The sequence below is a fragment of the Callionymus lyra genome, chromosome 12 (assembly GCF_982586985.1).
Source record: "Callionymus lyra chromosome 12, fCalLyr1.hap1.1, whole genome shotgun sequence".
NCBI lineage: Eukaryota > Metazoa > Chordata > Actinopteri > Syngnathiformes > Callionymidae > Callionymus > Callionymus lyra.
The window spans coordinates 6,497,922-6,525,909 of record NC_141829.1 but is presented as its reverse complement, the minus strand read 5'-3'; the positions used below and the strand labels follow the sequence as shown (position 1 = coordinate 6,525,909).

At 39.8% G+C, this 27,988-nt stretch overlaps 1 protein-coding gene across 2 annotated transcripts in view; it reads left to right on the top strand.

Annotated features, from left to right (window-relative positions):
* cntnap5a (contactin associated protein family member 5a) overlaps nt 1-27,988 on the top strand; it is a 246,610-nt gene that overhangs the window by 68,032 nt on the left and 150,590 nt on the right. For both annotated transcript variants that reach the window (XM_087804487.1, XM_087804486.1), the window contains exons 4-6: nt 6,167-6,314; nt 16,880-17,083; nt 19,701-19,885. In XM_087804487.1, the coding sequence (XP_087660613.1) occupies nt 6,167-6,314; nt 16,880-17,083; nt 19,701-19,885 (537 nt within the window). The remainder of the gene's footprint in view (nt 1-6,166; nt 6,315-16,879; nt 17,084-19,700; nt 19,886-27,988) is intronic.

Below are 27,988 nucleotides of genomic sequence, written 5' to 3'. Positions count from 1 at the left end.
CTGTCGGGACATCTGTCTTGAAATATTTAAATACTACTGGGAATAATAAATGATATTTCTCTTGTACTGATTTTATTCTGTCCCATTTACTAGTTTTTTTTCCCCTCATAATAAATGGTGTGTATGAATGGATTAAATCTTTATTTAAATGTATTTTCCACGAAATTATTCACAAAAATTAAGCCTTATATTTCTACAACTTTAATTGGGAAGTAATTTGTTGGTTTTGGAATATTTCAGTTTGCTATGTAAATGTATTCTCTAATTTGTCTGCAATAATATATATTGTATTATGCATAATGAACTAAGAACAACAATAGTAATGAACCATTTTCACGATCTCACACCCAGCATTTAAAGCATTTTATTTGTGCCCTTGTTAAATGCTTTCCCAACAAATAATATTTTAATTTCTCTCTTTTTAAATTAAACAACCTGATAAAACGTGTAAATAATTCTGTACATATTTTATTGTAACACAAGGGAATTATTAGTTATTCCTGCATATAGTGAGGCTTCTCTCAATTCAACGTGACTTTAAAACATCAAAAACAAAAGAGCATTTTTACTTTTAATCCTATATAGATATTTATTAATCAGATTTAATATCACATTCGTTTTCAGATGACAAGGAACTAACTAGGCACAAGTGTGTGTAGTGACTGGATACCGAGAGACTCCACCACACAAGATTATGTTTAATAATTTATTCTCCACAATTTAAACCCACAGAGCATAAACAAATAACGATAACAAGAAGGAAAAAGGCGTCATGAACCAGAAGGGAAACGCACGAAAGAAGGCTGAGGTAATAATCTGAAACAAACGATTAGAAAAGAGCAAACGTAGAGTTGAACACAGAAAAAAAAAGTCAAATAAAATAAAAAATATTCAGGCTTTTCCTTGATTTTTCTGGAACTCTTGTTGTGTTCTCAGTTGTATCTTGACCTTTAGAGTATATACTTTATTGAATATGGTTTTGATTGTTTAAGCGCTTTGTGAACCTGGTCTGGAAAAGGTAAGGTAAGGTAAAACTTTATTGATCCCTCAGGAGGTCTCCTTCGGGAAATTGTTTTTTACCAATAGCCAGCAATTTTTCATAAACAATAAAAAATAATACATAAAAAATAAAATGAGAAGAAGAACATAAAGAGGGAGAACAAGAACATAGGTCAAAGAAAAACAACAAAGACAAAGGATACAAAGACTAACATAGAACAGAACATCCAGATACTCTCACTCCACTCCTGCCCCCGAACTCAAAATTGTACAATTTAATAGCCCGAGGGATGAATGAGTCCCTGAGTCTATTTGTTTTGCACCTGGGTAGAAGCATTCGTGCACTGAATCTGCTTCTCTGCTCTATAGATCTGCTTCTAAGCGCTATATAATTAAAATTACTTACAAGTGTGCCGCAGTAAAAAAGGAACAAAAAAATTCCAAAGTATCTGGGATTAAATACATCGGAATAAGGATGACCTGACACCACGGACTGGAACCAGGAAGCTTAAATAGCGACTGCAGTGGGCGTACCGGCAGCTATTTTCAAGTTTGGTTTTATTAACGCGTTGATTGATGTATAAATGTGACGTGTAAAGGAAATAAAACTAAATAAAAGACAGTGATATACACCACGTTTCTTCCACATCAATGTGTCTTGCACTGCTTATCTTCACTTCTATTGACCGGGCTTCCTGTAACACATTGATAAGGACATATATATTGTCAGTCTTGATCCAATTATAACACGATTTTCTCATCTTCCCGACGCCGTTAAAGGCCAGACGAGCGCTGGTCAGCGTTTGTTGTTCGGAGCTCTGCAGGAAGAAGAGCCTCCGGCAGATTCGCGCCTCGTGTTTCCATAGTGTAGAACCAGTGGGTATTGATCGGACAAGTCACCTGGTTTAAATCAGTCATGAAGGAGCTTGTAATTAGTCATGTGAGTCGGGGGCAGATTGTTTGTCTCCGGGTCCGTCTCCATCTCTCACTCTCGCCCAGTTTCACGCTTTATATCCGCCGGCTTTGTTTGGGCGCGAGGGCTGAAGGTTGAGGAGGGCTGGAAATGAAAAAGACAAATGACACCACACAAGTGCACTCAGGGGTTTTTGTGTTAAGCTCTGCAAGAGAAAACACGAGGAACGAGTCTGTAGTTTTGCCTGCGACTGTTCGAAGGGAGACCTCTCATCTTTCTTTACCGCATGATTCTTATCTTCTACTACATTAGCCTGCACGGTACTGATCAATACCACCCAAGTACTCATCGATTCGCCCAGATAAATATCTGAACCGGCATTTTCTTTTTCGAGCCGATACCCCGAACTGGAATCTTTCCTGTTGGCTGATAAGAATCTGAACCTGTTTCATTGTCAAGGTCTCGTTGTGCGGTCACAGAGTTTACAGTTTTCGGATGATTTTAAGAGGATGTTTCCTGGATAAAGATCGACTTCTCAGTTTCCGATCGAACACTGATGCAATTCAAAGTAACGTGGTGGACACGAGTTCTGGATATTTTGCGTCTAAAGAGTCTTTTTCATAAGGTTTATATATAAATATACTCTCTAAATAAAATGATTCTCACGTATAAACTACATTTTTCCAATGTATAGCTCAGATGGTAGAGTGGTTGACTCATGGTTCTGAGAGTAAGTAAGTAATATATATTTATAGAGCGCTTTTCCAGACCAGGGTCACAAAGCGCTTAAACCATAAAAACAAACCCCATAAAATATGTACTTAAAAGATCAAGACAACACTGAGAACCACACAGGAGTCTCAGAGAATCAAGACAAAGCCTGCACGAATAATATAATAATAATAATAATAATAATAATAATATGTTTCTTGAGAGGTCAATCAGAATCAGAATCCTTTATTTGTCCCGGGAGGGGAAATTCGGTTTAAACAGCAATATCCAAGAAATAAAAACACCCAGAAATAAAAATGAAATGAAAAAAATCTAAATAGAATAGAATAAAAATCTGCCCTATATTATATATATACACTAACATATTTACAAAATATATTTACAAAAATGTTAAATATAGGTCGCGGGTTCAATCCCAGTTCCGTACAAGAATGTGCCGTTGTGTCCCGGAGCTCTTATTATAAGTGAATAAGCGAATTTAATTTGTTTCTTTTCAGGGAAGGTTTTAAACTAAATAATAGTTTTGTAGCTGAATTATTAATCAAGGTAAGGTAAGGTAAAACTTTATTGATTTAAAAATCTCAAGTCCACCAATGTTTTTGTCCTTCTTTAAGCTCTTGGAAGAATCTGTGTAATATTTTTCTGAATCTGATGCGATCGAACTAATGTTTTTAGCACCTTTTTAAGTCTATGCAAGCATTTTAAAGGAGTCAATAGCGTATTTAAACTAAACCTTAAGGTCTTTGCATTTATAATTCAATATAGATAGATTGACTTTAATAATCCCTCTGGGGATCTCATCCGGGAAATTGGGTTTCCAGTTCACAGGAGACCCTCTTGAAGGCACAGCAAGTTCAATAAAAATAAGATAAGATCAAATGCAAACAAAAGAACAAAGTGCAAACTATGACAAATTGCAAGTATATAGATCAAAGGTAATCTCGCAAACATGAGGGGTTTTGTATCTTGTAAAATATCAAAAACCCGATGTACTTCAGCTAGTACGGTACAATTTCAACAAATATAACGTATCACCACTTTCCTTTGGGCGTTCTGCTCCCCTTGAACCCCCTTGAACTCGATCTGGTTGCCCCTAATCCACTCACAGCCTCTTAAGACGTCAGTGTTGACGTCAGCATCAGGAGCATGCATAAACAAAGACAACCCTACTATTTATATATGTGTGTATATAAATATACATCAATTTAAAAAAAAAAAAGAGTATATGATACTTCAACGTGTCGCTGGAACTAGAGCAGAGCAGAGTGAAGTGAAGCAGACAAACAAGGTTCAAAAAAAGAAACTCCAGGTGACAGAAAATATGGCAAACGATGTTCCGGGTCGAGGCAGTTATTTGAGGACTCTAAGGTAAAAGTGTGTGTGTGTGTGGGGGGTTTATTGTCAAGACAAATGTCTGGGTGTCTGCAGGTACCGACTGTCAGGCAAGAATGACGCTTCAGCGGTGATGGAAGGTTTCAACACACTTCAATCCTGAGCTGCCGATTGTGTTCAGGTGTGATAGCGATCTGTCAGGCAGGTGGCAGGTGTTTATGTAATACATGGCTTCATAAAAAAATAAAGTTGGCATCTCTTACACAATTGTTACAACCAGATGGAAATCTAGAAGAAAAAAAAAATCGCTTCCTTTAAGAAACTGTCTTTATTTTAGTGTTTAATGAACAGTTTGTCAGTTTCATGGACACAGAAAAGTGGATTCTTTTTCTGGACATGTGTTTACGTGTACCATGTAGTAAAATGTTAGGAATAAAAATAAATAAAACCACTTGTGATTAAAGAGACTGATGCAAAGATAAAGCGTAATTCTGGTGAGTTATAGCTTCAGTTTATAAGAAGGTGAGAGTTTCCCGGGACCCGTTTTGCTTGGGTGACTTTTTTTTATTTTAGAGACAAAGTGTTAAGTCATGCACAGGAGAGACCTGGAGGAAAAATCTGTGCTAAGCCAAAGAAAAAAAATCGAGCTATGCAGGGTTAGGATTTATGTAAGCATTACAATATGAGGTGCAGGCTAATGCCAGACCTGGGTCACCGTGTTACAGGGACCCCCTTTTTTTGTTGCACCTTGGTTTAATGAAGGCATTGGATTCTGTTAGGTAGAGCAGAAAAAAAGTATGAATAATTGACCGTCATAAAAAAAAACAAAATACATATCACTTCCTGGGCTGGTTTCTATGGTCTAGTTTCTATGCTAGTTCAATACCTTTTTTATTATTTTTTTTTATTTGATATTCATGTGTCAATAAATTCGCCTGAGAAAATTAATTTCTAAATATATATATATATAAAAAAAAATAATCTAGAGAGTAATTATTAGGGATAGGTGGATGAGGCTTCGTGAAAAATAAATGAGTTTCATAAAAACAAGAACAAAGTGCAAACAAAGGAACAACTTGCAAGGGTTGACAAAGTACAAATATAAAGAAAGAAAAATAACATTGATGTTACCATACGTTTTCAAATGATGCCAGATTTTATTGAAGTAGTAGTTCAGAGTCAAAGATCTTAAAGCAAAGAGTGCCATCTAGTGGCCTTTAAAAATGAAGACACTGTATCATGATACAGCATCGCTGTTTCTTGACACCTCACTTTTCTTCTCACTTTAAGAAAGTCACAAACATGTCCTGAGCACCTCTTACCTTCTTATTAACTGGACTTACTAGAATTTATATTTGCAGTCTCCTTAATCACACGTTATTTTTATCTAATTTTTTTCTATAGATTCTTCTACATGCATTTAACGATCAGCTTTCCAGAGACTTTAAAACTGACAACCTGTTTATTAGCTAAAGACAAAGTTTGTTAAAGGAGGGAAAATATTGTCTTTTTCTTCTTCTAGATTTCCATCTGGTTGTAACGATTGTGTTTTTGAAGGATATATTGGATAAATATCTGCCAACTCTTTGACAGATCACTATGAAATTTGTCAGCTCAGCATTAAAGGATTATTAAGTAGAGAGCGCCATCTAGTGGCCTTTCAAAAATGAAGACATTGTATTGTGAATCCTCATCCGCTGTTTCATGACGCTTCACTAATACATCACTGGTTATAACCAGTAAAACTTTTTGCTGTGTGGCCTCGGTATGAAAGAAAACTTTTAATATTGAAACATCAGTAAAAAAAAAGACCAACTATAGATGGCCTTGAATTGAAAATATCTTTTCAATAAACTGAGGAGTTTAGGTCGTGAGACTCGCGAAAACACGAAGTTTGACGAAGTGAGTCGTCTGAAGAAATCTGAATTATGGAATAAAGATATTTCAAGTGCGTTCCTCTGTCTTTAAACCAAAAAAAAACCTGAGAAGATTTGTTCTCGCTGAAAGAAAAGCGAGAGCCTCTATCATCTTATCAAAGCGTCAAATCGCTGGAATAACACTCGAGGATTGATTTAGAAAGTGTTCGAGTCGTCACACGAAACTTTACGTCTGATCCTTCTTCTTAAGATGCTCTGGAAATTGATCTGAGATTCCACTGATGGTGCTAATATCGTCATGTCATCCCCGCAGAGGTTCGACGGGAACGTGAATTCCGAGGCCGTGGTCCAGAACAAGCTGTCGCACTCGCTGAGGACCCGCTTCCTGCGCTTCATCCCGCTCGACTGGAACCCCAGCGGGTGGATGGGCCTGAGGGTGGAGGTCTACGGCTGCTCCTACAGTGAGTAGAGAAGCAAAAAAAACGCTGGTCTTTGAAGCGACTCGTTTACACTTCAAACACGTGAGGTCGCTGTAAAAGTGAGGCTAAGCTTTTGCACTTATGACGCTTAAGACACCGAGAGGATCCTGTGATGAAGGAAAAAAAAAAGCTGCAACTGCTACTGGATTTATTTATAGAGCGTTAATGAGAGGAATGAGAACTCAAACATAGAGATTCTTTAGTTAATAAGTTGAATTTATGAATCTGAAGATGTGTTTTGTCTCGATCAGGGTCCAAAGCTTTTGGACTCGTTGAATGTCGACATCATTGAAAAATTAAATAACATACATTTCTAGGCTGGATTCTCTGTAACAAGATGGTCTGATATAGAGTAATTTTTTTTAGGAATGTTCACTAGTTTACAAGACTATTCTTAGAGTGACCACAAATGCTCAGTATTTTTTCAAAATAAAACACCTGTCAGACAGTAATAATCTTTTTTTTTTTAGTTTGTTCGATCTAGTTACAAAACCCTTTACTAACCCGTTATCGTTGGTAATACCATTTTGATTATAGCACTATTATTACGTAGTGATTTTGAAGTGACAGGGCAGATTATTATCAGATCCACACTATATTGAACGAGGTATTCAAATGTTTTTAAGTGTGTTTTTGGATGAAGACGAAGACAACTGAGTTCCATTCGCTACATTAAAATGAACAAACTTTTTTTGTCTATAACTCTAAAAAGGGAACAGATTACTCTAAAATAATCCAACATTAGTCGACACGAGGGTGAGTAATAGAAAATGAGTGAAGTTTGAATTGTGGGTAAACTACACGTTTATACGTATTAACAGAAGATTAGTCATATATTAACCATCGTCATAACTAATAAAAAACACTTAATTACTGGTTATTAACAGGAAATAAAGAAGTAAATAACTTTGGTGAAAACCACCTTCTTTCTATTTATCCCTTATTTCGTGTAACCATGAAAGAAGAAATTTACCATTAATAATATTGCCTCTTTTTAGAGGAACATATCAGTATAAGTAAGTATCAATCCTACTAATACCAATCATCCTAAAAACTCAAAAACAAATAATTGTTAAAATGTTCCTTTTCTAAAGCCCTTTCAAAGTAAAAGTAATAAAGATCATAACCTGAAATGTAATCATTTAAATAGTTATAATGAAACAGATTTATAAATAAATAATGCATAAAAACATTATATTAATAACATGAATTAATTAACAAGTATTTGACATTCGTAACGTCAAACTAATTTAATTCAGTCTACTGGGGGAAAACACTTGATTATTAGTATACTAGTATACTAGTATACTAGTATACTTTGGTTATGTTTTCCTTTAAAAGAGACAGTACTATTAATAGTAACTTTCTTCATTCATGGTCCAAGAAGTTCTATTCACCGAAGTTAATATTTAATTATTTCTTCATTTACTGCTAATAATCTGAAATTGTAGTTTTTATCTTTAATACTGAACTAGAATCTAAGAAAGTAAGTTTTATTTGTAAAACGTCTTTCTCAGACCAGGGTCACAAAGGGCTTAAACAATACCCAGTTAAAGTACGTGAGCATTTAAAATAAAAATAAAAATACAACACATGGACAAACAAAGCAGCAAGAAGATAATTAGGAGAAACAAATAAAAATGTATTTTTGCCTCTTATAATCGGAATTAATGAAGTTGTAGTCCATACTTTATAATGGTTAATAATAATTTGCTGTTAGTACACGTGAATAATTAACAAATTAATAGTTCATGTGTTCCTCACTCTAAAGTATTACCGTTATTTATAGTAACTTTTTTCTGTATTTTCGAACACAATTCATACGAGATAAAAATCCGTTTTCCGTGGATTCAACAAATAAAAAATAACAAAATGCCTTTAAATATCATGTTTTTTTGTAAAAGAAAGACTTATAAATATTGTAGATATTTAGAATAACTCAATATATATGGACAGTGGGTTAGTCTCTCCTGTGCTTGATTGGGTTTACTCCGGGTACTCCGGGTTTTCTCTAATACTCAAAGTAGCTGGGATACTCTCAAATTACCACCATGAAGGAATATTAAAATCACATTGCATTCATCTCGCAAGTTAAAAATATGTCTTCCATGAACTCAACAAATCTAAAATCACTACATAACCAACATCTTTAATGTACTTGTATGTATAAACGAACATAACCACGTGTACAAGTACATACGCCAGCAGCCGTTGTGAAAATAATTGCCGGAACACGACGTTTGACGTGTTATCGAGTCACTTTAAAAAGCGTGTTTACGTCACACTTTACATCATTAGTCCGACATCCTTCACACAAAGTGACTTTACAACGAGGTAAACATCGTTCTCCACCCGAGGGACGACACGCCACCTTTTCTTACCTCCTGGCAAAACACGCTTCTTTTTAAAAAAGAAAACAAAGGGATTCTTGTTTTTGGCTCTATAGCCAAAGTAAGACGCGCAATAACGAGACGACAAATTAATTGCGACGGGTTTTGTAATGAGTCTTGAATAAACATTGATTGTGTGTTTAATTCACATCAAAACAACATCATTCCAACGGAGGCGCCACCGCCGATGTTATATTTATACGTTTGCAAGCATGTTACTTCAATCCGTCAGCGTGTCGACGCACAACACAACACAACACACAACATGCATTTCAATGAAACGCCAGCGTGATCAACAAGACTTATCTCGTCCAAACACGCGTGTTTTCTGCCTTTTTTTTTTTTTTTTTTTTTTACACGTCGTGAATTAACCACATGGTCACAGCTTTACCGGTAATTAGAAATGACAGAGGAAGGGAAGAAAAGAAAAGTCGCCCACGCGACAGATCGAGCTCGTCCGTGCTGTGTTGCATCTATTTGAAGGCATCATTTGGCGAGCGCCAGACGGAGGAAGTCGTCACGGTACGCTCGCTTGAACAGGCCAGTCCAGTGAGCCCGGGTCGTAAAACAACCCCTTCTGCAGGTGCAGGTCCACACCTGAGAGTTCCATCGTTGAGGCTCTAACAGCCGATTTCTGTTCCTCCCTTTATGACGCTGTTATTACATGTTATTACATGTTATTATAAGCACGGGCAGAGCAAGAGATGCCATTGTTGTTCAGATGAGGCGGGTATCGGGAGAGGCGGGTATCGGAGGGAGGCGGGTATCGGGGGAGGCGGGTATCGGAGGGAGGCGGGTATCGGAGGGAGGCGGGTATCGGAGGGAGGCGGGTATCGGAGGGAGGCGGGTATCGGAGGGAGGCGGGTATCGGAGGGAGGCGGGTATCGGAGGGAGCCGGGTATCGGAGGGAGGCGGGCATCGGGGGAGGCGGGCATCGGAGGGAGGCGGGCATCGGGGGAGGCGGGCATCGGAGGGAGGCGGGTATCGGAGGGAGGCGGGTATCGGAGGGAGCCGGGTATCGGAGGGAGCCGGGTATCGGAGGGAGGCGGGTATCGGAGGGAGGCGGGTATCGGAGGGAGGCGGGCATCGGAGGGAGGAGGGCATCGGAGGGAGGCGGGCATCGGAGGGAGGCGGGTATCGGAGGGAGGCGGGTATCGGAGGGAGGCGGGTATCGGAGGGAGCCGGGTATCGGAGGGAGGCGGGTATCGGAGGGAGGCGGGTATCGGAGGGAGGCGGGTATCGGAGGGAGGCGGGTATCGGAGGGAGGCGGGTATCGGGAGAGGCGGGTATCGGGAGAGGCGGGTATCGGAGGGAGGCGGGTATCGTTGAGGCTCTAACAGCCGATTTCTGTTCCTCCCTTTATGACGCTGTTATTACATGTTATTATAAGCACGGGCAGAGCAAGAGATGCCATTGTTGTTCAGATGGTTAAGTAATAAAACCATCACATGAAATATAATCGTTGATATAGTAACTACGGCACAGATTTACAAAATAAAATAATACAAAGAATGAGACATATTGGACCAAGTTTCGCAGTGAATCCACACAAAAACCACACTAAAGTATATATATTTTGCACGTATATAAGTTTAAATATTATATACTATATTTATGTTTTGTTCGTTTTTTACTGAATAATCGTATTTAGTTTTTAGAAAATATGTTGTTAAAAAGTATTTCATAAAGAACAAGTTTATTTTTTGAATATTTACGTAATTTAATTAAATTATTTAATAAAAACAAAATAAACCTGTCAATTTAATAAAATCTGAATGCAATTTTTCAAAAAAGTACTTTAATGCTTAAAAAAATCAATTAAATAATTTATATACTGAATTTTTTTTTTTTAACAACAAAAATGAATCGAATAAATCAAATTAACCGACCAGTTTTAAACCTATTATTTTTTTTGTAATATATCGTTTTATTTGATTCAACCCAACGCGAGGTTAATCAAAAGTAATGAATAACCAGATGAGATTTTTGAGTCTTTGTTGGCAGTTAAAAAATGTTAACGTCAATAATAATATTTCATATTATTTCACTTCCAAAAAGGTAAAAAAAAAAAAAAAAAGGAATAATGGTAATATTAATTATAGTTATAGTAATAATAGCAATTATCGTGATAACAATAATAGCAATAAAAAGAAAAAAATACTTTTATTTATTTATAAACTTAATTTAGACTTTTGTGCTTTTAATGTTTACAACTCATTTTTTTTACTGGATTGTTTTAATAGACTATCAATTAAAAAAGGGGAATAAATACATTATAGCATATTTTTACAACAATGGGGAAACTAGATCAAAGCCAAATTGCAAGAAAGAAGGAAAAGTTATACATATAAAAAAAACATATTAATGTGCGAAAAGACTAATAAAAAAATAAAATCTTGTGCAAATGTTAAATAATTTATTCATTCATTTAAAACAAGATTAAAAAATCAAACAAATATTGGCTGCAAAACAATATGTTGGACTGGAGTGTGTAGGTGGTTCAGTTCTGCTGGTTTCAGGCGTTCAGTCTTGAATAATGTCGTCCCCGAGGTGTTGCATCGTCTTACAGTGTCTCAGGAACGACAAGGAAATGCATTTAAATATCATGTTTTTGTAAAAGAAAGACTTATGAATAATGTAGATATATTTTGAAATGGTTCAATATATATGGACAGTGAGTTAGTGTTTCCCATGCTTGAGTGGGTTTACTCAGGGTACTCCGGGTCTGCTCCAATACTCTTAAGTATCTGGATAGACTCCAATTACCACAATAAAGGAATAAGTGGCAGAATATTGCATTCATCTCAGGATATATACGAACATCCGGCGATACCAGTATGAGGACATGCGGGTATTGGAGGGAGGCGGGTATCGGGGGAGGCGGGTATCGGTGGAGGCGGGTTTCGGGAGACGCGGGTATCGGAGGGAGGCGGGTATCGGGAGAGAGGCGGGTATCGGGAGAGAGGCGGGTATCGGGAGAGAGGCGGGTATCGGGAGAGAGGCGGGTATCGGGAGAGAGGCGGGTATCGGGAGAGAGGCGGGTATCGGGGGGAGGTGGGTATCGGGAGATGCGGGTATCGGAGGGAGGCGGGTATCAGGAGAGGCGGGTATCGGGAGAGGCGGGTTTCGGGAGAGGCGGGTTTCGGGAGAGGCGGGTATCGGAGGGAGGCGGGTTTTGGAGGGAGGCGGGTATCGGGAGACGCTGGTATCGGAGGGAGGCGGGTATCGGGAGAGGTGGGTTTCGGGAGACGCGGGTATTGGAGGGAGACGGGTATCGGGAGAGGCGGGTATCGGAGGGAGGCGGGTATCTGAGGGAGGCGGGTATCGGGAGAGGCGGGTATCGGAGGGAGGGGGGTATCGGAGGGAGGCGGGTATCGGGAGAGGCGGGTTTCGGAGGGAGGCGGGTATCGGGGGAGGCGGGTATCGGAGGGAGGCGGGTATCGGGGGAGGCGGGTATCGGGGGGAGGCGGGTATCGGGAGACGCGGGTATCGGGGGGAGGCCGGTATCGGAGGGAGGCGGGTATCGGGAGACGCGGGTATCGGGAGACGCGGGTATCGGAGGGAGGCGGGTATCGGGAGAGGCGGGTATCGGGAGAGGCGGGTATCGGGAGAGGTGGGTATCGGGAGAGGCGGGTATCGGGAGAGGCGGGTATCGGGAGAGGCGGGTATTGGGAGACGCGGGTATCGGGAGACGCGGGTATCGGGAGACGCGGGTATCGGAGGTAGGCGGTTATTGGGAGAGGCGGGTATCGGAGGGAGGCGGGTATCGGAGGGAGGCGGGTATCGGGAGAGGCGGGTATCGGAGGGAGGCGGGTATCGGAGGGAGGCGGGTATCGGAGGGAGGCCGGTATTGGGGAGGCGGGTTTCGGAGGGAGGCGGGTATCGGGAGAGGCGGGTATCGGGGGAGGCGGGTATCGGAGGGAGGCGGGTATCGGAGGGAGGCGGGTTTCGGAGGGAGGCGGGTATCGGGAGAGGCGGGTATCGGGAGAGGCGGGCATCGGAGGGAGGCGGGGAACAGAGGGAGGCGGGTATCGGGAGGGAGGCGGGTATCGGAGGGAGGCGGGTATCGGGAGACGGGGATTTTGGGAGACGCTGTTATGGAGAAACGTGGGTATCGGGAGACGGTGATGTCCCGAGATAAAAGTATCACGTACAATAAAACCGCTAGTGTGTGAAACAAACGTCATCAATGCGGTTCAGTAATTGAACAACAAGATACAAGTCGTAAACAACGGGCCTGGAAAACAATCTAAGAAGCAGCGAGCGAGCGACTTTAAACCAAATGCTAATCAGACACTTTGAATTGACATTCCGCCGCGGCGACTCCAATAAAAGGCATGTAAAGAGGATTCATTGACAAACCTTTTCTTCCCCTCCGCGTCGTGAAGCAGTACTAACTAGACGAGCCGGTGAATTAATAAGGGAGGCGGGGTATCGGAGGGAGGCGGGTATCGGAGGGAGGCGGGTATCGGAGGGAGGCGGGTATCGGGAGAGGTGGGTTTCGGGAGACGCGGGTATCGGAGGGAGGCGAGTATCGGAGGGAGGCGGGTATCGGAGGGAGGCGGGTATCGGAGGGAGGCGGGTATCGGAGGGAGGCGGGTATCGGAGGGAGGCGGGTATCGGAGGGAGATGGGTATCGGGGGAGGCGGGTATCGGGGGAGGCGGGTATCGGAGGGAGGCGGGTATCGGGAGAGGCGGGTATCGGAGGGAGGCGGGTATCGGGAGACGCGGGTATCGGGAGAGGCGGGTTTCGGAGGGAGGCGGGTATCGGAGGGAGGCGGGTATCGGAGGGAGGCGGGTATCGGAGGGAGGCGGGTATCGGGGGAGGCGGGTATCGGAGGGAGGCGGGTATCGGAGGGAGGCGGGTATCGGGGGAGGCGGGTATCGGAGGGAGGCGGGTATCGGAGGGAGGCGGGTATCGGGAGAGGCGGGTATCGGGGGAGGCGGGTATCGGGGGAGGCGGGTATCAGGGGAGGCGGGTATCGGAGGGAGGCGGGTATCGGAGGGAGGCGGGTATCGGAGGGAGGCGGGTATCGGAGGGAGGCGGGTATCGGGGGAGGCGGGTATCGGGGGAGGCGGGTATCGGGAGGGAGGCGGGAATCGGGAGAGGCGGGTATCGGAGGGAGGCGGGTATCGGCAGACGGGGGTATCGGCAGACGGGGGTATCGGCAGACGGGGGTATCGGCAGACGGGGGTATCGGAGGGAGGCGGGTATCGGAGGGAGGCGGGTATCGGGAGGGAGGCGGGAATCGGGAGGGGCGGGTATCGGGAGAGGCGGGTATCGGAGGGAGGCGGGTATCGGCAGACGGGGGTATCGGCAGACGGGGATTTCGGGAGACGCTGTTATGGAGAAACGTGGGTATCGGGAGACGGTGATGTCCCGAGATAAAAGTATCACGTACAATAAAAGCGCTAGTGTGTGAAACAAACGTCATCAATGCGGTTCAGTAATTGAACAACAAGATACAAGTCGTAAACAACGGGCCTGGAAAACAATCTAAGAAGCAGCGAGCGAGCGACTTTAAACCAAATGCTAATCAGACACTTTGAATTGACATTCCGCCGCGGCGACTCCAATAAAAGGCATGTAAAGAGGATTCATTGACAAACCTTTTCTTCCCCTCCGCGTCGTGAAGCAGTACTAACTAGACGAGCCGGTGAATTAATGCACTGTGAGAGACGGGAACGTCCCGCGGCGGACACTTTTACGACGCCCCGGCGCGTCCGACCGAGCAACCGCATAACGGCGCCTTCCGGACGGGGGCTTGCTTGTTTTCTCACTTGACCAATTTCCACACTCGACGACGACGCCACCGTCTTTGGAATGTAAATTTCAAAACACTACACAAATTACGGTGTGGATACGGGGGGATGATTCAGGCGGCGCCGCTCAAATTGCTATTCGGCTCCTGCTTTACAGCCTGTGCTGGAGAGTCTCTCCAAGCAAGGATTATGTGGAGGTGAAACTGAGAGTGCCTCCTTCTATTAACTGAGCTCAGCTCGTCAGGACTTCCTGGAAGCGCTTGTATTTAAATAAGGAGTGTGTGTGTATGTGTGTGTGTGTGAGGGCAGGGATTATAATGGCCGGTTGGAGGCGGAAGCTGCTCCCTCGCGAGGGGAGGCCGGAACATTTGTAACTGGAAACATGGCGGCGCTCACCACCGCCGCCACTCTTCCCTTCTCATTAAGATTATTGTCGAACAGCTTGGCTTCCAGCTCCGCTGCACAAACTGTATTTAATGACAGTCAACAGAGCTGTCGAGAAACAGTTGTGCAGCTGTCACGCAGCTATCAAAGCTTTTTAGATCGTCTGGAATTGTGAGAAAGGAAACTCCCGCGGAAAGGGGGCCATTACATTACGCACGTCTAAGATCTGTTGGCGAATGACGACGACGATGTCGGCGTTTGTGGAATCATCGTGTGATTCAGATGAATTACTGTTCGCTTATCTCGAAGGAAGCTGGTTCACGGCTGAAGCAAAAACAACTAAAATACATTGAAAATGAATAAAAGTGCATTTAAGTTGGATTGTTTAAGTAGATTGTGTGTATTAAAAAAGGGGGGAATATTAGATGATTTATTTTAAATATGTATTTTTTATTTATTTTGCAAATTCTTTAAGGATAATTAAATAATAATATCAGTCATTCCTATTCACTAATATTTCCCCCTTTTTTATTACACACAATCTACTTAAACAATCCAATTTAAATGCACTTTTAGAGAAGCCATTTCAAAAAACATCAACAGACTTTAACCATATTTTAGTTTATAATACTTTTAAAATTAACATTATATACATTTAATTAACCTCATATGTTTATTAATCCATAATATTAGTTATATTATCTAAACATGATTTGATGCGTTTAAAAAATACATGTTATAATTTTGTTTAAAGTATAAACCTGTTTAATTGAATTTCTGTTTATTCAATGTTTTATTTATTTGCATGTTTCATTAAATAATTAATGTATGTTTTAATATAACATGCCCAACTTTAATGTACTTTGTTGTATTTTGAGCTTAATTTTCATTGTTTTATTCCTGTGTTAGTCCAATTATGGGAAGCCATTTTAGATTCACTAAACATTGGAAAGCTTTCGTTCTGCGAACTTTTGTTTTAATCCGTTTGATAACTTATTCAAATAATCTTTCTTGAAGTTCAAACACTAAAGACTTAAACATATTCAAGGCGTTTCTTTTATTCAATTATGTAGTTTCCATCCATACCCTCTTTCCTTAAAGAATCTTTGGAAAGAAAACATCTATTATTCAGGAAAATATGGACTAAAAGATTAGAAAAGTGAAATGAGCTTTAATTATAGATATGAATGATCTTGGCAAAGCTTTTTTATGATTTTAAATATCTACGTTATGAAGGTTTTGTTTCTCAAGAACATGATTTTTAAAAGCAACTCTACTGTAACATGTTGTTATCCTACTAATATTTATTTTATTTTATTTTTGTAGTTTTATTTCTACACGCACGAGATTGAATTTTCTATATTGTCTCACCAGACATTGAAATGTATTTTTTTTACCTGTGCAATTTATCTTTATTGAAAGAAATCTGCTTGAAATATTCATTTTTCTTTTTAAGTTCAATGAAGTCGACACTTTCGTAACCATTTACTTTAAAAATAACCAGGTTTATGCTCTAAACAATGTCTTTCTTTAACACATCAAATCATATATGAGGTAAATTAAATGTATATAAAGATAATTTGAAAAGTATTATAAAATAAAATATGGTTAAAGTCTTTTGTTTTTAAATGGCTCGTGGAATTATGACTGAAAGAAAGTTTGTGTTAAAGAGTTTACGAACGAGGCCAAGACGTTTATTTTATTCATCTCAACGACTTGTACTTAATGTGTTTCAATGACTTATTGAGGTGAATTAATATAAATATTTAAGCATATACGCAGTTAAACTATAATGAAGTACCTTTAGTGTCTCCCGGCCATTAGTGGCTGTCATGTGACCTGTGAATTGTACTTTAATACATTTTGAAGAAGCTTTTATTACAATTGTGTTTAAATAAATGGAGATTGTAATAGGGTTTATAAGTAGGTAGGATATACATGTATTTGATTTGAGATTTAAGAAAATAGTTCAATGAATTTAAACATGAATTTTTGCTTTTCGTCCCCCAGAATCCTTTGTGGCGGACTTCGACGGCAGGAGCGCTCTGTTGTATCGATTCAACCAGAAGTCCATGTCGACGGTGAAGGATGTGATCTCGCTTCGGTTCAAGAGCCATCAGGCCGACGGCGTTCTGCTGCACGGCGAGGGCCAGCGAGGAGACTACATCAGCCTGGAGCTGCACCGCGGGAAACTGGACTTCTACCTCAACTTAGGTGAACTTTTCTTGCTCGTCCTGTTTGTCACCCCCCTGAAAAAAAAAAGATTTGTTTCCATCAAAGTTAGGTGTTTTTTTTTGTTTTTTTTTGGGAAGCCGGCTGTCATGATTTCACCGGAGCGAAGATGATGGCACCAGAGGGAGTTGGCTGGCGTCGTTCTATCAGCCTCATTAGACAGCGTTCTATGGGCGGAAATAAACGCCGTCACATTTGCCTTTGAATGGTTGCACTTGAATAGACACTTTTGAAGATGGAAATGGAATCACACCATCGACATTCGAATGACTCGACAATACAGTCGTTCGGTGGAGAGAAAACTGAAACTACTATCGCAGGATTATGACGTTAATACACGTGGGAAAGAAGTATTTGTAGTATTCAACTGAAAAGAAAAAATAATATAAATGTAAATAAACAATTATACATTTGCAGTTTCATTGCACTGACTATGAACACTTGAAGAAAAAGAAAGATAGTTCTGTAGCTTCTTGTTAAAAATGGCCAGTAACCACTTTTTTTTTTTGCTTAGCAAACATTTTATCTTGTCGTTTTGTGGAGGTTTAATAAAACCTAATGTACAGTGTACATTTTAGGACATCGTCAGGTATCAGACCAAACGGCTTCATCCTTCAGACGAAGCAGCCTCAGACAAACATCCGTCAGACGAAGCAGCCTTAGGCTTCATACAAAACAACATTAGATATATAATTAAATAGATAATTTTATTTATCTGAGTTCGGAAATTCACAATTCAAGCAGAAGATTTACAGATGAACACATTTAAAAAAAAATAAAAAGCAAGAATACAAAGTTTTGCTAACTTTGGTAATGTACATAGTCAGGTATCAGACCAAACGGCCTCAGAAAAACCTCCGTCAGACAAAACGGCGTCAGACAAAACGGCCTCAGACGAAGCAGCCTCAGACAAACCTCCGTCAGATCGAACTTTGTCAACCTTCAAAATAAAAGTCCCCAGACAAAACTACATCAGATAGCGCCTGGAAAAAATAAGCAAACCATTTTACTGCAAATTGAACCGGAAGTGCATGTGATAACGACGTGATATTAGACAAATCGACATCAGATAGCATCTGGGAAAAAAATCACCGGACCATTTTATTTCGAATAAAACCGGAAATACATGTGACGTCACACGTCAACATGCCATCGGATTTTGTAGTATAGTTATCACATGAATTTTGGTTTTCATTCGAAATAAAATGATGCGTTTATTTTTTTTCTATATGCTATCTGATGTCCTTTTGGCTGATATCACATCGTTATCGTGTGCATTTCTGGTTTCATTCGCAATAAAACGGTACGTTATTTTTTTCCCCAGATGCTATCTGATGTCGTTTTGTCTAATATCACGTCGTTATTACATGCATTTCCTGTTTTATTTGAAATAAAAAGGAGTGATTTTTTTTGTTTCTGATGTAGTTTTGTCTGGGGACTTTTATTTTGAAGGTTGACAAAAAGTTCGATCTGACGGAGGTTTGTCTGAGGCCGTTTTGTCTGAGGCTGCTTCGTCTGACGGATGAAGCCGTTTTGTCTAACACCTGACGATGTCCTAAAATGTACACCGTCTTCATTTTTACTAGATGGCGCTCTCCTCTTTCGGGGTCAACCAAGTAGCCACTTAAAAAAAAAAAAAAAATCACCAAACCGCAACAAATTTGCCTGTTAAAAAGGGGCTGGAAAAATATAATTATAATTTTCCTTCTGGAAAATGTTTTTAGTGTTGGCTTGATGAGGTTTCATGTAACAGTGTCTTCATTTTCAAAGGACACTAGAAGGCGCTCTCTGGTGTCAGGGTCAACCAAGAGGCTCCTCAACATATTCTTTGTTCACTAATCCATAAGAAATTAATTTTGGACTAAGAAACTAGTGACTCTTGCCGTCTTTGGATTAAATCTTCATGATGGTCAATAAGAAAAAATCTCTGAAAAAATATATATATATATAGTTTGTATTATCAGTGTGTGTTTGTAAAAAAAACTCTCTTTTAATTGAAATATTGACATTAAAAAATGATCTTAAGCTCCTCCCACAGAAAACACTTTTGGAGATTAAATCTTGTTGAACATAACCACACCCACTCTGCTGTGATTGGTCAAGCATGGAGGTTTGTCAACTCGCTTCATTGATCCCGGAAGTCTCCACCTCCAAGAGACTCGTTGTATAAACAAAGTGGGGCATGATTACAGCTGGCTTTAGGAGGAGTGAAGCCATTATTAAGTCAAAATGGACTCTCGTAACCTCTCGTTCGCCCAGATTTCAGGGCAACTTTCTAAAGTAATAAGTTGAAAACATGGTCATGATGAAGAACTTACTGCATATTGGAGAGAAAGACTTCAAAGTTTATTACAAGTGAGTGTTGAGAGTTGGAAGTTTAAAGTTAGTCGCCCTTTAAATAAAATCCATCACAACAAAATGTCACCATCTTTCTTCTCTTAATTCCATCTCGTGCAACATATCAAGTGATAATTGAAAATTCACTGTTAGTGGGGGTGTGGGGGGGGGGGGTATGTTCGACGTTCTAGCTTCGCACGATTACAGCGCTTCCCGTGGAGGACGCTCGGCCTCTCACTCGCCTCCCACTGTTTCATTGCAGACGACTCCAGGCTGCGCTTCAGCAGGACGCGAGCGGCCGTCACGGTGGGCAGCCTGCTGGACGACCAGCACTGGCACTCGGTCCACGTGGAGCGCTTCAACCGCCACGTTAACCTCACAGTGGACTCCCACGTGCAGCACTTCCAAACCATCGGGGAGGGCCACTCGTTGGAAGTGGATTATGAGGTCAGTCCTTGAAGAAGATGCAATTATATGTACCGACGGAGACCGAGTCCAAATCACCTTTTGCACACTTGCTTGATGAATTGATCTCATAAGGAAGAAGTTATTCCATCTGAGCTACCTTGACCTGACATCTAAGTGGAAAAAAAGAAGATAGAGAAACATTATTTCCATTCTCAGCGGAATGAAATACTTTGACTGGCTCCCATTATATTCAAGTCTACGTCTGTGTAATCACTGTGACTCGATGATTCCAATTATATCTCCTGGCGACCCCGAGCGCTGACCCGCCGTGACCCCAACATTAATCGTGTTTTTAATTTAAGGTTCCATTCTTGTCGCTTCAGATGTCAGACAAGGTCTTATTAAGACGAGAAATCATTTGTATTCCATCAAATAAAAGCTGGAAAATAACGGAGGACTTTTCATAGAGAAAAAGTGGATGAAATAAAACTCACGGATACAATGTGTTGCGATCAATGGATGGATCTGTGTTATCTTGACCTTTTAAAGTATATACTTTATTGAATATTGTTTTGATTGTTTAAGCGCTTTGTGACCCTGGTCTGGAAAAGCGCTATACAAATTATGGATGGATGGACTTTATTAATCCCTCTGGAGATCTCCTTCAGTCAATTGAGTTTCCAGTTCACAGCAGATGATACATTTATAAAAACAAGAACAAGGTTCAATAAAAAATGGAACAAAGTGCAAATATAAAGAATGACCATGTATTATCAATTTAGAGGTTCTCTTTGCCTCATTTTATAATGTTGTGAGATGATTACAATTGATCTTTTGCATTGATCTCTTTGAATTCATGTATTTTTTTGGTAAAGGTTTCAATTTATATTTTTATTTATATTTTTATTTATATTTTTTGACCTCTCATAACAGCCACAGTAAAATGTTCGCCCACCTCTGACTGAGACCAAGACTGCCTGAAGCTTTTTCAGATTCAAGAATAAAAACACATAAATATATTAAAAAAAGACACGCTGCACATACACAATAACTTGAGTTGAAAAACATTAGCATCATATAGGAGCTGATTTGGATGACGTTCTGTGGCGTCAACAGATTGGCCTTTAAGGAGTCGTGCTAATTTATGTGTCGTGAGTCATTTAGGTTAGAGAAAAAATAGTCACAATTTATAATAAATCAAGAGTATTTTTATAATCAAGCGTCCAGGACAGATCTTGAGAACTACAGCAACACTGTTTAGTATTTTAGAGGATAATATTGATGTTTTAGGTATATTCAAGGAGTTATCTATAAGTTTTAATGATTTAAAGTGAATAAAAAGTAATGAGGGAATTTGCCATTTTGAGACCTTGGCTCCCGAAAGTGTTTGAATGACGTCAAGAAACAGTGAGTGTATCCCAAACCGAGCACTTCTGCACTTACACTTAATATTTTGAGTGCACAGGTGCGTCCCGATGAGCAGTGTGTGAAAATGTAGTGCACAGTGAGCACTTAATTGGCGCACTTAAATATCCAGAAAATTAAGTGTGGATCGATGGAAACTTTTCATCCGCCATCTTAGTGACGTAGATGAAGCTACGTCGCTTATTACGCGTGTTCAGAGCAGATACCGACGTAAATGTCTCGAGAAAACACTCATTTTACCACAAAAAAGAAAAGTGTTGTCAAGTGCAATCAGTGTCAAAAAGTAGTAGAAGAAGAAGCTGTCGAGTCATTTCCTGTTAGTGCGTAGCAGCAGAGTTTGATTTGAGACAGTACTACACTGTTGACATTTGAGCACTGTGCAAGTACACTGTCTTACAGTGCACTGTGAAGCAGTGCACTTGGAGAAGTGTGTGATTTGAGACACAGCCTTAGTTTAAATTATGTATAGTGAATGGGAAGTAACAAGATTGTTTTTGTTTTTTAATTGCTGTGGGAATTTGCCCCTTTGAGACCTTGGCTCCCACAAGTGCTTGAATGACGTCAAGAAACTGTGTATTTGTAATAGTAAGAATACAATACAGAGTTGTGGAGAGAATGTTACTCTGCATCAGTTGTAAATGGTGATTTATATACAAGATATTCAACTTTCATTTGTAGGTGTGAAGGTCTTTGTTTCTTCATGAAATGTTGAGAGAAGATCATGAAACACACAATGATCTGAGAAACTTACCGACAAAGATGATTTTTTTCTAGCATCAGTACAACGTCTTAATATGAGCTCGAGGTTTATATGTTTCATTCACAGTCTCAAAGACAGATTACACAAATCCTTGAAAAAAAAATGTACTTTTTAAATCCCTCAATATACACCCAGGTTTCACCGCAGTGAAGCACAGAGAGTGGAATTGATTGCAGGGGAAAAAAAAGTGCTGGTTTCCCCGAACAACAAACCCCTCGTAGGCTGAGCTACTGTCACCACAGTGCAGTCCATATTCCAACGCATGGGGATTTCACGAAGCTCAGCACAGCTCGCTGAGCAGCGGCTGAGCTTCGCCCCTCGTGAATTCGGGCGTAGGATAATGGAGGCGCAGTCGTATAAATAAAGGGCGGCAGTGGACTCGGCATCCTCCGTACGAAGAGCCAATAAACCGACGTCGAGTCTCGGGTCATTTGTCCTGATTCATGAGGATAGTTCACTGCAATCAATACAAAAATAAGTCATTCATTTATTTAAACTAAAGTGAGCTGAGTGGATGTATATACTGATGGTTGATACAGTTTCTCTACTTCAAATACCACAAACAAAACATTACATATAATACATGGTTAATTTTTGATCCAAAAGAACCACCTACTAAGATCTAAGTGTGTCATGAAGCCTCATCTGCTGTTTCGCGACACCTCATTTGATACATTTTTTTTAGAGGTTATTAAGTTTTACTCTGAGATTTAAAATGGTCCGGGGTTTCGTAGAAGCAGAGTTTTTAAGAGCATTATAAACCAAAGAGCGCCATCTAGTGGCTTTTTAAAGTTAAGATACTGTTCCATGAAACCACTTTAACCAAACCCAACATTTTTGCTAGGCCAGAAAAAAAATTGTGACTGTCCATTTTCAACAGCAACATTTTTTAGTTGAGGAGCTACTACTTCTTAGACCCCGACAGAAGCAGAAGGCGCCATCTAGTGGTCATTGAAAATGAAGATACTGTTTCATGAAACCTCTTTAACCCTCGACTAAAAAAAGAAAAAATTGCCAGATTGTAAGAATTATTTTTGCTGGCCCTTTTCAACTGGCCAAATTCCTAATATTCTTTGTGTATTTAAACCTTCAAAACGTGTATAAACTACTACTTTGAGTGATACAAGATAATTCCACGTTGTATTTAAGAAAAAAAAAATATATATATTCTTGTAAAAACTTGAAATGTTGGTGACGCTAATGAATACCCACATGTTCTCCAGGTTAAAAAAGCAATTTTTACAATTTTAAATCAATTTACATTTTAAAGATGCTTTTCATTCGTTGTTGCATATTCCATAATGTAGTTTTCAGGGGGGCTGCAGTATTTCCGAGTTAGTTAGGGTAAAAGGCAAGTGACAACTTTAAGTCACTCATGCATAATTATGGAAAATTTAAAGTCACTGGTTTATAAATGTGTAACAATTTGCGTTATAGATATACATTTTATACCGCGCAAAATAATAAGAGATTATTTCTGTTGTTTTGATCATTATTGTCATGAAAAAAAAGTAATAAGTAATATTGGCATGTGACGCTTGACATGTTGAGATACTATTTTGGCCATATTTACTAAAATAAATAAGCAGTGAAAAGAATGAAACAAAGAGAAATTCGCCCGGGGCTCCTGCTGAAAATTGTATTCATTGGTTGCAGGATTCTGTCGTGCATTTTTATCTCGGTTCTATTTGTAGACTCGGAAAATAATGCTAACATTAAACCGATCCACGCCAAACAAAAAGGTTGGCGAATATACTTCACTACAACGCAAGAATGTTTTGAATGCCAGCATTAATTAAACAATACTAAACATATCTCAATGAATTACGTTAAATTTCTGGCTGGCCGAGTATCAAAAATCTCAGCAAAACAAGCTGTAAACACAAAAAACAACTCGGGGCTCAAAGCTAATACCAATGAAATCCCACCAATGTGCCAATGGAGTTACCGTCCGCCTTCGAAAACCTTCTATACTCGACTAACAAGCGGCGGAACCATGAGGAAGGAGCTGAAGTACGTGCAGATATTTTTAATTCGCCATCTTGAAGAAAGTTTTCTCGACCAAAACTGCCCAAAAAAAACCTTACAATCAAAAATCTCAAGTTCAAAAAAGGTCATTTTCAACCGTCTCTAGAAAACTGAACGCTGCCCCTTATTGGATCGACAGAGTACAACCTATTAATAGAGCATATTATTTTACTGCAAAGTACCTTTTTTTTTTTTTTTTTTTATTTCTCCGGAGTTGAAAGACCGACTGTTGCTAGGATAAATCCTCCCCCGCTGACAAGGTAAAGAGCGCTCCACATGTGCCCGCTCAAAAAACCCTGACAGGTACAGTATTTTTCCCCATGCGCGGTGGAGTTGAACCTTTTTAAAAAATGAAAATAATATATAATTAAAGAAATTCTACCCGAAAAAAAAAAAAAAACAGTAGATTGTATTTGCATGCGACTGATCCGTGGAAATATATTCTCCGCTTGTCCCTGAGGGCCTTTTTTTTTCCGCCCCAACCACAGCTGCGAGAATTTAAATAAGTGCAGGGAGGAGGTTGTTGGAACTTCAGTTGGTCCTGATGGCGTCGGACGAGGAGCGACATCTGTGCCCGTCCCAGTCATCTCGGTCCCGAAAACCATCTTCGCAACAGCCGTCGTTTATACTTCATCCACGGAACCGTACTCTCCCTCGAGGGGGTCGGCATTAGAAGCTTCCCCTTAATTGGCTGTTTTTCTCCGAACACTTTGACAAGCGCTGGTGGGGGAAGCGTCGGCGAAAAATAATACATTTAATGAATTTCATTAAGCTTTTTTTCTTTTGGTTTTTTTTTGAAGGTCTCGGGTTTTCACGCTGGCTCGCCGCCACGGAGCCTCGGCTAATTGAGACTCTTGAACTAAAGCGAGTTATTTTTAATGTGGAGAGCAACACGAGCCGGTGACCGGAATACACCAACCAACGATAATTCATTTCATCTATTTTCAAGTCCGTGTTTGGTTTTTCTATGCGTTACGACCATAATTGGCTTGTTTGTGAAGAACGGGCTTCAAGACTTCTGAGGCAGTCGGATCGCGTTGTTATTCCAGGCAACAGGCGCCGATATGTTGGGAAAAAATCGTTTATTTAATTAAAAAATAAAGAGTGTGATAATAAAGTGCGGGTGAAGTGGTGAATACAACTTTTAATCAAAAATATTTCTGTTAAATTATTCCACAAACATGGTTTTATACGTATTAATCACAATCAACTTAAATAGTTTGATCAAGAGTAAGTCGGCGTTTTATTTCAAAGCCTCTCTAAGGGTAAATGAGACCAGAAATTATGGTTATTATGGTATGTTCAGTATATATTTTTCCAGAGGAAATCTGAATGACTTGTAAGGTGTGAGGCCGCTGACCGTTTGAACATAAATGGATCAGACACATTGGCTTTAATGGTCGACTAATGTGAAATAATACAATAGAATATAACGGTTATAACTGGGTAAAAAATAATTGATACATGTTATTAAACCCAACTGACGCACTCACATGTTTTATTAAGTCTTTCTCTCCAAGATGCAGTAAGTTCCTCATCATGTTTTCAACTTATTACTTTATAAAGTTGCTCTGAAATCTGGACAAATGAGAGGTTACAATTCCATTAAGATATAATAATGGCTTTACTCCTCCTCCAGCTGTAATCACGCCCCGCTTTGTTTATACAAAGAGTCCCTTGGAGGTGGAGACTTACGGGATTGATGACAAAACCTCCATGTTTGACCAATCACAGCAGAGTGGGTGTGGTAATGGTCAACAAGATTTTATCTCCAGAATGACATACACACTTTAACACACACAGATACACACTTTAACACACACCAGCCCATACACACTTAAACACACACACAGATACACACACCAGCCCATACACACCTAAACACGCACGCACATACACACTTTAACACACACAGACACATACACACTTCAACACGCACATACACACTTTAACACTCACACACACACTTTAACACTCACACAGATAGACACTTTAACACACACACAGATACACATTTTAACATACACACAAATGCACACTTTATCATACACACACGCACATTCACACTTAAACACACACGCATGTACACACTTAAACACACACAGATACACACTTTAACACACACACACATACACACTTAAACACACACAGATACGCACTTTAACACACACACACATACACACTTTAACACACACGCATGTACACACTTAAACACACACAGATACACACTTTAACACACACACACATACACACTTAAACACACACAGATACACACTTTAACACACACACACATACACACTTTAACACGCACATACACACTTTAACACTCACACACACACTTTAACACTCACACAGATAGACACTTTAACACACACACAGATACACATTTTAACATACACACAGATACACACTTTAACACACACACACATACACACTTAAACACACACGCATGTACACACTTAAACACACACAGATACACACTTTAACACACGCACACATACACACTTAAACACACACAGATACGCACTTTAACACACACACACATACACACTTTAACACACACGCATGTACACACTTAAACACACACATATACACACTTTAACACACACACACATACACACTTAAACACACACAGATACACACTTTAACACACACACACATACACACTTTAACACTCACACATTTACACACTTTAACACACACACAGATACACACTTTAACACACACACACAGATACACACTTTAACACACACACAGATACACACTTTAACACACACAGACACACACCCACATACACACACACTGTCGACTAGTGATGCAGCTTCATGAATGATTGTGTTTATCTTACGAGACCAGGTTTGAAACCGTTGTAAAAAATAAATAAAGAGCAGCGAGTGTCGTCCAGAAACCTCTGAAAGTAACGACACTTCACGAAGCTTCACCAACACGACCATCAACCTCTACGTTTGTCCTTTTAGTCCAAACACGGCCTGGTGGTCCGAGCCAGACCAGAACCCGCCTCAGTGGGTGATTCTACTTCAGCGCCGCGGCCGGACGTCAACTTGTAGCTTTTGTTTCTAGCGCTCGCCGTCCCTGGGTTTTGTATTTCAGGAGCAGCGTCTCTGCAGCAGAGGGATGTGGGTAAATGGGGTGAGCGGGGGGGTAATTAACAGATCGATAAGTAATTAAAAAAGAGCCCTCCAGATGTCTTTCACAAGGGTATTTTTCGGGATGTGAGGTTTCCGTCTGGATGGAGCAACAATCGCAGCTGAATTGCCAGTTTGGTGAATCGCTCTTTGTTTTATTGCGAAGACTAAACATTCTTTAGGATCAGGAGTCCATGAGGGTTTTCTGTTCGGATCCAGAGTGAGAGGGATTCAACGACGTGAGGCTGGAGTGAGCGGTTTTAATTTTAGTTACTAAGTAACGTGTTACAGTAACTAATTACTTTACAAAACTTTATTCTTTTCATACTATATTGCACTATTTTTAACTTATTTATTTATACTTGTTTATATACATTCATTCTATGCAATATTTTAAACAATATATATATTTTTTTGGACCTATATTACACTATTTCTAACTTATTTATATTTATACTTTTTTATATACATTCATTCTATGCAATATTTTAAACAATATTGATTTACTCTTGTTATACTATATTGCACTATTTTTTACTTATGAATATTTATATTTATACTTTTTTATATACATTCATTCTATGCGATATTTAAAACAATATTTATTTATTTATACTATATTGCACTATTTTTAACTTATTAATGTTAATATTTATACATTTTTAAATACATTAATTCTATGCAATATTTAAAAGATGTATTTATTTATTCTTTTTATACTATATTGCACTATTTTTAACTTATTCATATTTATATTTATACTTTTTTATATGCATTCATTCT